The sequence below is a fragment of the Rhea pennata genome, chromosome 3 (genome assembly GCF_028389875.1).
Source record: "Rhea pennata isolate bPtePen1 chromosome 3, bPtePen1.pri, whole genome shotgun sequence".
Classification (NCBI taxonomy): domain Eukaryota; kingdom Metazoa; phylum Chordata; class Aves; order Rheiformes; family Rheidae; genus Rhea; species Rhea pennata.
Genome location: NC_084665.1, coordinates 67,628,780 through 67,643,494, shown reverse-complemented (window position 1 = coordinate 67,643,494; position 14,715 = coordinate 67,628,780). Strand labels below are relative to the sequence as shown.

Below are 14,715 nucleotides of genomic sequence, written 5' to 3'. Positions count from 1 at the left end.
TAGGTAACTGTACTGGGTTTAAAAATACAATTTTTTTGGATGTTGAAAGTCATTTTCCACTGTGTTGCATAACTTCATTAGGGAGCAGAAGGGTCTATTAATAAATTAGGTATCTTTCGGAGTCTTCCCTGCTCAACACCATCTCAGTGAAAAAGTTGCAGATTTCCAAAAAAAATAAAGAAACAGTCATGTGCATGGGGTGCAAAAATCATCTCTTAATCAACAGTTTGGCATATCACTATGCTCAGGATGTGTTAACAGTAGCTCTTGACAGTCTCCTATGCTGTATCTATGTGCATGGCAGAGCCTGGCTAGCAGATAGATCTTAATTGCTGTTATCCAGATCAAATCTAGCAACGGTGTTTCTAAACCTGCTCCAAAGCTTTATTCACATGCCTGAACACATATGAAAGATAAATGAAACACACTGAATTACCAGATAGTGGGGAAAAAGATAAAGAACAGAAAAGGGGAATGAAATTCTTGCTGTGACAAAGGACATGTATATGAATCACTGTGGTGAGATTTGGTGCTCTATTCACATTTTCATCTGATTTTCACCTGTGACACTGGTTTCTCTGAGGAGGAGAGATGATTTGCAATGCATTGCTCATAGAAATGTTCTCTCTAAACAAATCCTTCCTGTGGCTTTACTGCAGGTGTCAGTCAAGGATGCCTAAATATGTTTGCAAGATCTGTCCACACAGCAAGAATTCCATAACCTGTAGATGTCAAGAACCAACACAAAATAATAAGCACACTCCAGGTTAAATGAGGTTAACTAAGTTGCTTTTAGTTTATTAATTTTACCCACATACATAGCTGGTTTTGGAAACACCATGTGAAGAGTCAGGATAAAGTGTAACAAAGTGGTATGGGAAATAATTTCAGTATGTAACGTGCCAGTGTACTTACTGTGTTCTATACACACTTTACATTGAAAACCAAATAAACCAGAGTTTTCCAGAGGAATTACACTTTTTATTTTGAACTAGCAAATTTAGTTTATTAATATGTAAAAAAAATAAATCTACAATAGCAACAGTGCAAACACATCAGAACTTGCATGGCATATAGAACACAAATGAATAAAAATTATTATACAAAGGGCCTGATGTTTCCTATGGTCCTGGCTGTGACATGTACAACAAACAACAGGGTGGGGAGTATACTGCAACATAAACATGAAGATGAGCTGCATATTACTGATTCTGTCTTGTATGGTCTCTCTATTTCAGGAGGTAAAGCTGTCATGCCTTGGATCTGCAATTAAAATCATCAAAAAGGATCAGAGTTTCTCCACAGAAAATTAGGAGTCTTTGTTTTGCTCTCTAGCTAGTTGGCTACTTGCATCAAAATCTATGGTTAGCTTTGTATTGAAGCTGTGATTCTTACTATGGAGACCTCAAGTTCAGTAAAAATATTCACATATTCCATGCCAATTTATCAGCCAGCATGCACATCCACTGTTCTCAGTTTGTAAACAGCTGTATGTACTGCATGCTAACTGGTAAAGTAAGGTTAGGCTTTAGTTGGCTGATTTGTATTACCTTATTTTGTTTCATGGGGTTGTAAGAGATAAGAAAGGAAGCTTACAGTGTTACAGCACCATAGTGATATTGAATGATATTTGAACCCACTCTTTTGTGCATAGAAGGCTTATACTTGTATGTACAAGGCAGTTAATTAGGCCCAAATCTATTTTTACATATTCTCCACTTTTATTTCTCCCTAAGAACTCCGTGTAATTTTTATAGGGTTTGACATACCCACCTGCCTGTCCTGGCTTTGATATGAAATAGGAAAGAATGGGTACCCTCCTTGGTTATACTTTTCCTTAATGCACTCCCTACTTACACGGTTGAATTCTGGAACTAAACTAAAACACTGCCAAATACAGTATGTTGAAGAAAAGAAGTTCCATGAAAAGCAGAATTGTGAAAAGCCATTGAGCACAAACATTTCTGAAAGTTTGAATGCCCACCTATACAGCATGTGTTTGTGTCGGGGGTTTTCCATGTTGCAATTATACCATCAAAAAATACTCCAAACATTGACTTAATCTTAGTAAATACAATAGAAAACTAAAGCTGACCAAGATGCCATCCCTAGAGGAGGGAGGAAGGTATTTTCAAGTCACTTCCTCTATTTCAAGCTTTTTCTCTCTTGTAACAACTCACCAATTATTTGGCTATTTAGTTTAAGTCTGTTCTTGATTTTGATGAGGATTGCCAATTAAATTTAATATTGTCCATGAGGGAAGGAAAAGGAAAGAGTCCTGATCTTAGCTTTGATGACTATGCCTTAGTCATTTGAAATAAGAAACTAATGATAAAGAGAAAGAACTAAGCACTCCCAGTTCCAGTGAGATCACTCTTTGACTATGCTCTTTAAGTTGTGAGCATTGTTCTTTCATCCTGTAAGATAACAGGGAACAGCTTTTCCAGCTTTTTCCAGAAAGCATAGCATTTAAAAAGTAAAGCCTATCCTCTCCTGATAAAATTTACATGTGTTTTCCATCTTTTTAACTTGTCCTCTGACAAATAATCAGGGAAAGAGACGCTATGCAGTTGCTACTGGCAAGTAAAGGTCAAGAAGTTTTACCAAAAACATAGTCATATGCACTGTCAATAACTGCTTTTCACAGAAGATCTGCAGTAGCACAATATAAAGAAAAAATCAGAACCTCTTTGATTGCTTATAGCTCGTGGTATTTCATTTTCATCCCACAGGCAGAACAGTCTAATGATCTTTGGAAATACCTGAGAATGCTGCTGCACGAAGGGGAATTTCTCCACTGCCCTAAAAACAACATGTCCAAGTAAGAGGCAAAATGAGGTGTTTTGGTGAAAAATCAGGGAGAAGCAAAGGTCCCTTCTAAGGAAGCACTTCACCAGTAGTGTCTGGCATCAGCTCTGTTAGGCTGGCTAAAAATCATATTAGGAGATTAAGCTGGTTCTATGATACAATTTCCCCTTCTGACCAGATCAAAAAAAAAAAGGAAAACTGAGTATTGAATTTGGACTCAGTAAAGGAGTTTAAGACATAATATATATTTACCAATTTCTTGATACTCTTATGAGCTAGTAGTTCTTTATAAACACAAATCAACACTAAAGATAACTTCACCGAGGTTACTGTTAAAATATCAGTAGATACTTAGAATAAATAGCAACTCTGTTTTTAATCTTACAAATTATTAATCAAGATGAATGAGGAAAGGAAAAGCACAGAAGCTAAAATTTTCCAAAGGGGCACACAGGAAACAGATAGTGTAACTGTATTTTTTGGGCCTGCCACTGTAGACATCTCTAAGACAGACACAAGACTATCAAAAGAGGTGTAGGGAGAGTACTCACATAACTTCAGATTAGATGTTAAGAACTTAGTTTCTTGAGACTTCCTTAGGCACTTAATACCCCAGAGTGATTCAGAGAAGAGATCTGATTTAGGAATTCTGATTCGTCTACTTAAAGACCCTAACTTGAGCGACTGACAATCCAGGAAGCCAAAGGAGACTCATTTTCTAACCTGGACGACTAGTCCGGACAAATGTTGTTGTTCTGATCAGCATTCCACATGCAGTGGAAGGCTGCATGCTCCCATACCTCAAATGCTGATCATCATTTCAGCTTTTCTGCTCTTTTTAGTATACTTAGAACATGAATCAGGGAAAACAATAAAAACATTCTCATTATTTGTTATTTCAGTTCTTCAGTAGCCATGTAAACTGTCTGAAGACATATAACCAGCTACTTATTCCTACCAAACCAAGCATAGCAAATCCCATTCGTTTCATGTTATTGTCATCTCCTTTTTAACACTTAGAAAGCTCAAGTAGGAATGGACTTACCGACCATTCTGCATTATCCGTCTTTGAACATCTCACGTTCATTGGTAGTTTAAGAACAAGTTCATTATAGGAGAGACCCTCTGATCTGGACCATTTAAACTTGTTCATTGCATCCATAAAAGACAGGTTTTTGTATTGCTTAGGACTCTTGATAATAAAAGGCCAAGTCCTAAAAAAAAAAAAAAAAGAATAAATAAATAAATAAAAAATAAACAGATAAATGAAATACCATCAATTGAAACTGATGAGGGAAAGCTGTTGCAGAATATACTCAGAAAAAAAATGCACTATTATGTAATTGCACTTAACTCACGTTCTCAGCTAGTGAAAATCGATGTAGTTTCACTGACTTTAACAGACCTATGAAAGTCTGGTAGCACATTTAAGCACTGATGCAGGTAGGACATTTAAGAAAAAATTACATTGCTGTTCTCATCTACAAAATGAATACACAAGAAATCCAAAAAAAATCTTCTATTGTACCTTTTCAAAACAAAAAAAAAATGACAAAAAGAAAAGGGCATACTCTCTGGGCATACAGTGCTGTAAAGAAATATTTGCCATTAGAAAGTTTCTTCAAGATCCCTCTGCCTAGCTGTGGTCATAATTTGTATAATAGGTCAAAACTCAGCACAGCACCAGGGTTGTTCTAACATGTATCAGTTGGCAACTGTCCTAAAAGATCAAATGCAAATAACTGGAATGGAAAGCATTCTGGACATTGCCTCTTGGCGTGTCCCAGCACCCTGACTGCAAAGGAACTTTTGGTAAAGGCTGGGACAGAAATCTGCTTTGCTGCCTCTAGAGATCTGACAACTCTCCCTCCCACTTCTGGGAATCCCCACAGGGAACGAGTGGGGTCCAATCCTGCTCCCTCCCTGAGATGTGGAGGGGAACGGAACAACATCTCCTGTCAATCTCTTAACTAAGAAGAGAGTAGAGAAAACAAAAAATGCATGAATAAAACTTTTCGTATAATTCTTGCTTACCTCTTGTTTGACTTAAAAGAATGAATGGAAAACAGCATGGTGAATATGGCAGGCTCTCAAAAATAGAAAGCCAAATGCAGCTAGTGCAAAAATGAATGTGACTAAAACTTTATTTAACTAACTTAATCAGTGCTTTTGATGAAAGCATGAGTTAATCTTTTTGAAATGCAGGGACAGACCCTGTGTCATCCTGCAGTACGGTCACCCCTTTGCTTTAAGTGCTGCCTATAACAAAGTCAGCTCCATTCAATACTTAGGCATGGGGGATATAATTTTAACCACACACATTTTATACTATTATATATTTTTTTTCATCTCAGCTCTTCATGAATTATACCACTGTCTGTGACATCAGATGAAGGAAAATAAGAGTTTTAAGGTGAACCAACAGTGCCTTGATTCTGCTTCCAGTTTGCTTTCATGTGTAAGTCAAGAGTGAATTTAGAGAAATCAGTGAAGTAATTCCAGTGTAAAACTGACACAAGAGAGATGAGTATCAGGCCACATACCCTTAGGCTGACAGAACTTAATGAAACAAGAATTGTGGATTAGGTCATAAATACTAGAGGCATTAATAATCTCTCCTTCTAATTACTATTCCATATGCAGCAGACAGTCTGCATACTTACCCTATTCAAAACATCTTTATTTCCTCAGGCCAAATGTACATTTTTTTTCCTTAAGTACAGTTATCATGAATGAACATTCAAGAGAGCATACATTTGTTAGAATATTTTCTTTCTAAGCTCAGAAAGACTCTTTTTGGTAGATCTAATTTAGACACTGTATTCTTCTCTCGTTAAAAGAGGCTGTAAATAGAAATTGCATGAAAACTGAAGTAGGCATTGAACTGTGACTTTCTTCAAACTTTCCGTCTCAGATACAGATTTCAGAATTAAGATCAGTAAGCTTGTATATCAAATCATTTTGCAATAAGAGTTTTAAGAGGTTTTGTTAAAATTTACTGCATAAAGAAAACCAATTTTTAAAATTTAAATGTCATGACAGACTATCAGTCTATCGATTGTATTTTAAAATCTTACTAGTGCCTTCATTTGTAGCAACTAACTTTATGAATGTAATTTGCCTTTCACCATTAGTAAGGTAATATCACAAAGAACTACAGGTTATATGAAAAATCTGTGTAATCTCACAAACCAAAACAAATGACAGAAATAGAGGTGCTCTGCTATACACATTCATAAATATTTTACTTGCCTGACTGGTCTATATATTTCCTTAACACCAATAAACTGGAGTTGTTCCATTATGTCTGGAATACTTGCACATCGAGTAAGGTTGATTCTTGGGTAATAGAGTAGATATGACAGGCACATTTCATTCCTGGTGCTCAGACCACCCTGAAAATGGAATTTTTCTTTTAATCAAGATAATGTTGGAATTCCACAGATAAAACCAATGATTAGCATTTATATGATAATGAAATGTGTAACAGGAGGCCCAATTTGACAGGTGCTTTTTGCTCATTAGATTATCAAGTAAAAAGATTATTACATAATTAGTTACAAAATACATTGAAAGTTCAAACAGTATCTCCTGAGTTTCAAAGAGGTCAGAAGGAGTGACTATCAATATTTAATTGGTGGGACAGTTAAAATAAGCTTTCTATTATGTTGAAAAGTATGATCTGCAAAGTGTAGATCTATTGCAGGCTGTCTCTAAGGCACTTACTTATATCCACCATGTCTCAGGAGGATAGATTCAAATGGAACAAATACAGAAAAATTTAGTAGGGTAACAAGTAGAAAATGAGTCTTTTTTATGAGAAAAGATTAAATGAATTTTGTCTAGTGAAATGGAGACTAGGACAGAATATATATCTATATGTAATCTCATTGTAAATACATAAGCAAATAAGAAAAAGAGTTGTTATAGTCAATAGAAAATGTTGGCTCAAGAATAAGCACTAATTAAAAATGAATATATTAACATAAGATTCTAGCTCTCAGAAAAAAAAAGGCTGTGAAACATTTTTGCATTGGGAGTTACACACAAGCAACTAATTTAAAACTAATCCTGGGATGCATGGACAAGATTGTGACATGCATATTCCTAAATCCTGTGTTGGAACAGTGCCATGGATATCACAGAACCATAAATATTAGCTATGGAAAAGACAAAACACAGGAACCAGGGGCCAAGAACTAGTGTGGTTACACGGGAAAATAAGAAAATATGGACTTGGCCTAAAAGGCAACAGATCTAAAAGTACAACAGGACTGATTGATTGAATTCTTTTTGCTTGATCTCCCCTGATAAATGTCAAAACCAAAAAGATAGCAACAGATTTAGTTCTATACAAGGGAATAAGCATCAACAATCTTACTGTATGCTTCATTTTAAGGTATTCTTTTTTACTGATCTTCTCAAAAACTTATGCCAAGCTTTATGAAATTCTCTTTCCATAATAGTATTCCAATCTGTACATCTTCAGAAATATTTATCTCACTGCTTCGCTGCATGCTATGACACAATAGTTAGTAAAGTACTGTACTAATTAAAATTACAGCATTCCGCTACCTTTCTCATCCCAAAAAGCAAACTGCCAGCACAGACTACAGACTTACTACCAGACACTTTCAATGTAAAGGGTACTTTAACAAGGGAAAAATACCAGAGTACTTCAACGTTTACATTTTTGAGTGTGTTTCCGTTTCCATGATTATATTTGGCTCTGTAAAGATATAACTAGCACAATAAAAACTGAAAAGACTTCATTGTCAGTACTTTTTCTTCCTATACCTACTGCATGTGCCTACACAGGCCAGCCAAGACTCTGTGAGCAGGACCACTGTGCTCCCTAGATGCTATGACCAGGTCCCAGGCAAGTCTTCCTCACCGAACAGAAACCCCTCAAATCTCACTTCCTGAAAATTTACATCTAGCCCTTTCCCCACCCCCAACCCCCAAGGAAGAGAAATCAGCACCAGGCAAAGCTTACATTGCCTATATATACAATAGTTATAGGAATCTTCCTCTGCTTTTACAACCAGCTGGCGCCGTCTAGTACGTTTCCTGACAGCTGACTTCTCTAACCCTCCAAAACCAAGTGGCTGCATGCTAACAGCCTTCCAGGAAAGGCTCCTAGCCTCTGCTAGCCTACAAATTATGTTTGAGAGATCACGACCTGCCATGTGCCAAATGTAGCCAGTCACCATTTGACCTCCATAGACTACAGCTGTTGGATTGTGCACATGCCCTTGTCCTGGTACTGTCTGGTCTGCTACTGCAGGCACTTTTTTGTAGTGGAAGACCCACTACATAGAAAAGGTAAAACACCACAGGCTTCACTGCTCCCAACCTCCCTGTCTCAGTGATGGCTCTTCCAGTTATTTAGCTGGCATTGCACAGCATCCCCGTGAAGAGCAGTGGCCTGGCACTGTGGGAAAAGGTCCTCACTAACCTGAACTGACCCCACTTAGGTCATAATGCAGCAAAGGCTTCTTGACAGAAATTACTCATCTTTTGTGAAAATAAGCAACAGAGGAAATCTCTGTTTTCAGTATTTTCATCAAGTCACTTGGATCAAGTGCACCTGCAAGAGACACAGGTACCTCTCTGCCTTAGCTTTGTAATTCACAGAGCTTTGTTGAGAATCAGGTGTCTGGCACCTCAGAGGAATGTTTCAAGGACTGTGTTGGTCCTGGGGAACGTGCAATCCAAAATATAGGTGCATGTGAATGAAGATGTTAGATGAGTGCTGAGCTGTGAGATGTCTGGATTGCTTTCTTGAATTTAAGGATCTACCTTCTGCCTGTGCTCTATTTTAAGGACAATATTATGTGGTCTGATCTTGATCATGGAATATGTAAGAATCAATGTGTATGAATTGGTAAGTTATACTTCTAAATGGGAAACAAGTTCATAGAAGTAATTCATTAGTCATACATACTTTGCATGCTGATACAAGTTGTGAAGAAAATACTCCTTTCACTATTGAAGTCTGATTTTTCAAGATCTTTCATGTACTGGTTTGCTTATTTTCATAAACTAGTCATATGAGTGCCTTAGGTAAGAGACTGGACTATGATCATAATAGTTCTTATGACTTTAAAACCTAAGAATCTGTGAAATGACTGATAAAACAATACATAGTCAAACTTACGCACTCTAATGTGCACACAGGAATTAGCAAGTGGGTTCATACTTTTTAATAATATCTTATGAAATGAAAAGATTTTGGTTGCTAATTTTTTTTGTGTGCTTATGTTTATGCATTAAAAATTTGTCTTACCCATGTCATACGAATTCGGTCCACAGTACTGTAGTGACACTCCGTGATTAAATTATCCCCCTGAAACAAAGATTTAAGATGTTCACTGTTATGAAGTGTATCAACACTAGTTTCAAGTGACCACAAATGACTGCAAAAACTTAAGAAATAAAGCTTATAGTAGTTGATAAAAGTTTGAAAGAGCAAAGAATTAGGTAACAGGCGCTTCACATTCATATTGTCCCAAATCCTCATGGATCCATGATGGATTTAGATGGCGTCTTATTCAATGTTTGATCTATTTTTTTCAAATAGCACTGAAAATTCCAGGTTAGGATCCTATTTTCAGGGAAATTATACATGCAGACAATGCACACACGTGATTCATTCTCCAAAACTCTTCAAAGATACTTTTGGTATCTTGTCCAAGGCTCATTCATCCTGCCAATGTCAACAGAATTCCTTGCCAAATCAGGAAAAGAAGGTTTTCCATATCACAATAACAACTATTTATCTGCCAAGCCTGGGAGTAGAGGAGTGGCAGGCAAAGACTCATCTACATTGACAGATATGTGTGGGAAAGGCTGAGCGGTTACCTTCTCAAGTACCTGCAATTATATTTTTGCTTTTGTGACAAACAGATCTACAGTGTTTCTATATGAAAAGGTATTACATTTATCCCCCACTCCTAATCAAATGCACATGTCAAAATAACCATAATAATCAAGTAGAAATAAAAATATTGAAGAATATAGCAAACTTTAAAATCTGATATTTTAGGGGCAACTCTGCATCACAGGGATGCCAGAGGTTTATTTACTTTGGGTTTTTTTGGATTGTCATCTTCCCTTATCACCCACTATATTAATTTTTCCTGAAAAAATCAGAAGAGAATCCTTCACAAGTTGCAAATTTCTCCTTTCTAGTGGGCTTTTTCATTCCCAGATCAATGTTTGTCCTAACTATACTCTGGGCTACTGGAAGAGGGTGAGTCAGCTTTGTGTTGGTCAAATGAAGACTGAGCTTTCTCAAGCAGTGAAAAATGGTGCAATTTCATTGCCTGCAGTGGGAATATGCTGATTTGTACCAGCTAAGCCTCTGGCCTTCATGGTATAAGAAACTGGATAACATTCACTGAAGGTCTTAAAATCATGTTTTGGTTCCAAATTCAGGAGAGGGTGCTGGTAAGTGAGGAAAACAAATAATCCAGACTCTGCAAGTTGAAAGACGGATACACCATGTGGAAGGGCTGGCAGAAGGAGAGAACAACATGAACTTCTATGAATACTTTTGATATGATTAACTACTATTAATTAATTGATTAGACTTTGATCAGAATTACACTAGAATGATGGCTATAGAGTAGTATTTTTACATAAGGTGAAAGCAATAAATGGCATGAACAAGGCTCACTTTACAGAAAGAAGTCTAGCTTCTATTCTAGCTGTCCTTTTAAAGTTGCAGATATTATCAAATACCCCTTTTGTCTTTTTTCTATCTACTTCATTTTGTTCTGGAATTTTAAAAGGCCTTTCTCTGTAATCTACATGATTTTTCCTAAAAATATTACAAGCTTTCTCTGCAAAGGCATCTAAACCTGTCATCTTCTGCCAGCCTTCTTCCTAAACCACTTCTTTCCTGGAGGAGGTAACATCAGTTTGTCTTTGAAGTCCCAGTTGAGTACAAGCAGTAGGACTTCAAAGAGTAAATGCTGCACCTGAACATCTACGTTAAATTAAATAAGAAAGTTGGAATTTGAGCTTCTTGCCCTTAAAGGACAACTGGCAAACTGCCCTAGCAGGGCAGAGGAAATATAAAAAAGGAAGAAAATTTGGATGCTCGTGACTATACCCAAAATTCAGTCATTTCACTGATTTCACTCCCTCTCCTTCCTAGCTTCAGTTATGAACAAAATGCAGTTGATTAGTATTTTGCATCTAAGCAATTCTGTGAGGATAACGGACTTGTTCCTGTACCAAGACAAGTCAAGCTGCTCTGCTGGTCAAGTCTGCAGCCTTCAAACCTTTGCAGCACTTAACTTTCTATCCTCAGGCCAAAGCTTCAAAAACACATTGCCAGCTGAGAAGAGATGAGTAAATAATTTTTAAATGAGCAACTCATCCAAAGAAGGTAGACCCTTTTCTTGAAATATCTATCTATGGATAGTTACTGATTTATCTTAAGTTTTACAGTATATTTACAGTTTTGGATTTTTTAAAAAGTGTATTGCATTATTATCTCAAGAAGAGTAATAGAATTGCGAGATTTCTTACTCCACAGTGTTTTGTTCACTCAGTAAAACCAAATGTGGAACATGAGCAGTGAGTTTTCTCCGAACAGGAAATGAAAACATGAAATAACAGAAGACCTAGCTGGCTGATCTGCAGAGGCATGTTTGCAAAGCTGAATACTTGCTGTGCACAAGTATTTGGGATGGGCTGCTTAGTTCCACTGGCTCAGTAAAGCTACATCATGGTGTTTCCATTCTTCAGCCTGCTGGATGCACAAATACGGCACAACAACCACATGTGCATGGTTTTATAATCTCTTTTGTACAAACATTTATGTTAGTAAATCTCAGATCTAATTGTGAACACTAAGTACATCCAAAATTTAGCTTAAATGGATGGTCCAAACCAGTTCTACGGTGAATGGGTGGAGACATTTTTGGCAGCCTCAGTGCATTAGTGACCTTGTGATAAGTGGAAACACGAACAAAACATCAAAGAAAATTAAAGAAATTTAAGAATTTAGGGAAATTCTGTAGCAAAATTAATCTTTAGTGTGAGTAGATGTTAAGCACATGATCTGTTAAAACACTTTCAGGGAAAGAATGAAGCATGTCATACAGGCAGGATGGTTCTTTCTTCTTTCAGATACTGAAACTCCTGGAAGTTGAAGTCAAACTCATCGTCATAAGCAAGTAGCTTCTGTTCCTCGCCGTTGCGGAAGTGGCGCATCCTGATAGCTCTGCCAGCAAGATGAGCATGAAGAAGTACTGCAAATACATGAATCCCACCAGGCCTCTCAGCACCTAGAGCCTGGCCAAGGGAAAACAACATCATCATTGTGCCCAGACGCCATGTACACGCAGAGCGAAGATATATTAATAAATGCATTTCATGTTTCCTCAGTCTATAGTAAAATAAGCAGCATACATGCAGAAGCAACAAGAAATCAGTATGTGTAATTAAATTTATGTACAAAAAGGGCGGTTTGGGGGGAATTTTCTTCTGTTTTTAGTAAAGATGTGTTTTAACTTGAGGCATACAGTTTCTATCGAAAACAATCGGACTGCCAATAATGCTCAATAGAATATGACTTTTAATGGTACATTATTGGTAATAGTGGTAATGGTAATAGTACATTATTTTAGTCCTTGACTGATACTGCTGAATGCAAATGTTTACAGTGAAAAACACTTTCAGTACATTTGAGAATATTATCATCAATAATGTGCCAAGAAAAGTACTTTAAAGTACTGGCTGTAATTGTAATGCTCTACTTCCCATCTTCAAGTAAACTGGTAATGAAATACTTAAATTTTCTTTCCAGGTCAAAAACATTTTAAACTGAACTTTGACAGATTAGTACAAATCTGACACCACTCCCACTCCAGCTCAGATATAGAGATCCAAACTTTGGCTATGCTAAACTTTGATTCTTGATCAGAGCCCAAACTGTATAAAGAATCTGTTATTGGAATACCTTCTAAGTGTAGTTTTTATGCTGGAAACCTCATGATAAAAGATTACTTCAGTGACAACATGTAACATTCAACATCATCAAGAGCAAACTTAAATTCCATACCTAATATGCCCTTCATGCCAAATTATATCATAAAATGCAGATATTGATTCAGCCTTTACAAATGACAGAATATCTGAGAATCCTTTATGGTACATAGATCATCATAGATTATATGCAACACTTCCATAATGTACACATTAAAGTCATCTGTAAATCATCTTTACAAATCCAAGTATTTAATGAACACACAGTTTTGTACTTTGGGCCATACAGCAAAACCTACTCAGGTTTTCGGTTTCTGTGGTTGATCTAAGAACACTTCTCAGACTTACACTACAGCAGAGGGAACCTTTTGCACACAGATCTGAGTTCATCTCTCTCCACTTTTCTGCTAGGCTAGCTATTCCAGGCCATTAACAACTTTGCCATGGAGAGTAAAGTATGTGTATATACTAAAGAGGGAATTAAATCAGAGTATGTATTGCATTATTCAGTATTACTTATATTGCATATAAGACTAAGCAGTAAAGCAACATGAATACTGAACATCAGCCTAATAATGTAATAGTACTCTCCGAAATCTGAGATAATCGTAATTTAAAAACCAAACAGTTCTTTTACATAAAGTACTAAGGTACTGATATCCAAAAAGATTCAGAATTCTGGTGCGTAGCACATAGCAAATGCCTTTGCTCACATGTCTTTAACAAGCATCTCTCAATATCTTTCCAGAAAGTTAAACAGGCTGCCCTAAATTATGTCTGAGAATAAAACCCAGCACTGTCAGACAGGAGACATACCTCTTCCAGACATTCCAGCGTGCAATGACCCTCTGACACAAATTCAGGCATGCCTGGTGGGATATTGTGGAAGAGGCTGACCCAAAGACCAGCTTCAATAACCCCAGCATCATATTTCCTTAAAACTGGAGTATAAATTAGCCTCAGACCAGAGTTATCTATCAAGCCTGCAACAAAAGAACACAGTCAGCTATGGCTGTAAATTAGCATCAAAAAATGCAATCACTTCACATTTTTCAAGGTTTGTCCTTATTTTTTTTTTACGGGGGAGGGAAGGGGGAGAGGTTGAACTAGAGGATCTCCTGAGGTCCCTTCCAACCTCAACCATTCTGTGAAAGTAACTAACCTCAATAACCTGGAAAAGAGTCAAACCATTCAGGAGGATACTGAAAGCACTAAAAAGGGGCAGCCCACAAGAGGGTTGTTAAGCATAGTATGTTGGTACTGCAGTGGCCAGATATGAATGAAAAATGTGTCACTTCTGTTAAGTTTCCCAATACGGACCTTAGAGAGAAAAAGTAGAGCACTGAGAGAGCAAACAATACAAGTAAATAAGTTCTCAAAAGCTGCTATGTGTGATTTTAAAATGAAACATTTGAAGAATTGTCTTGAAGTTGTAATTTTTTTTTGTTTAAAATGTATAAAGCTTCTGCTTGTGAATTTATCTGTTCCTTCTCCTTGAGCCCAAGTATAAACTACATTTTTCCTTTGTTTTGGATTGCTTTGACACATTACAGCACACCTCAGAAGGCAAAACACACCCCTTTTGCACTCTCTTCTCCTAACAGAGCATCATAACTTAACATACAAAAATTGACTTCCTAAGTGAAGATAATACCAGCATCTCAGGTATAGGAGACAAGAAAACTACACAAGATTTTTGATGCTACACTCACAGATCCCTCTTGATTTTAAAAAATGATTTAAGGAACCAAAGCTTGCTATAAAAAGATTGATTTTTTAAGAGTGGAAATGGTGAGATTTTCATTCATCTAAATTTTTAGCCATATTGTTTTTTTATCTATTCAGAATTGATGTTGCTTCCATCAATTAACTAATAATTATTTCTCTTGTATTAGATAGCTTTAT

At 36.7% G+C, this 14,715-nt stretch overlaps 1 protein-coding gene across 1 annotated transcript in view; it reads right to left on the bottom strand.

Annotated features, from left to right (window-relative positions):
• Positions 1–781: 781 nt before the first annotated feature.
• Positions 782–14,715, bottom strand: part of MOXD1 (monooxygenase DBH like 1) — a 50,033-nt gene continuing 36,099 nt past the window's right edge. The window contains exons 7-12 of the mRNA XM_062570905.1: positions 13,627–13,793; positions 11,926–12,117; positions 9,098–9,157; positions 6,061–6,203; positions 3,854–4,022; positions 782–1,263 (exon numbers count right to left, since the gene is read on the bottom strand). Coding sequence (XP_062426889.1) covers positions 1,099–1,263; positions 3,854–4,022; positions 6,061–6,203; positions 9,098–9,157; positions 11,926–12,117; positions 13,627–13,793 — 896 coding nt within the window. The 3' untranslated portion in view covers positions 782–1,098. The remainder of the gene's footprint in view (positions 1,264–3,853; positions 4,023–6,060; positions 6,204–9,097; positions 9,158–11,925; positions 12,118–13,626; positions 13,794–14,715) is intronic.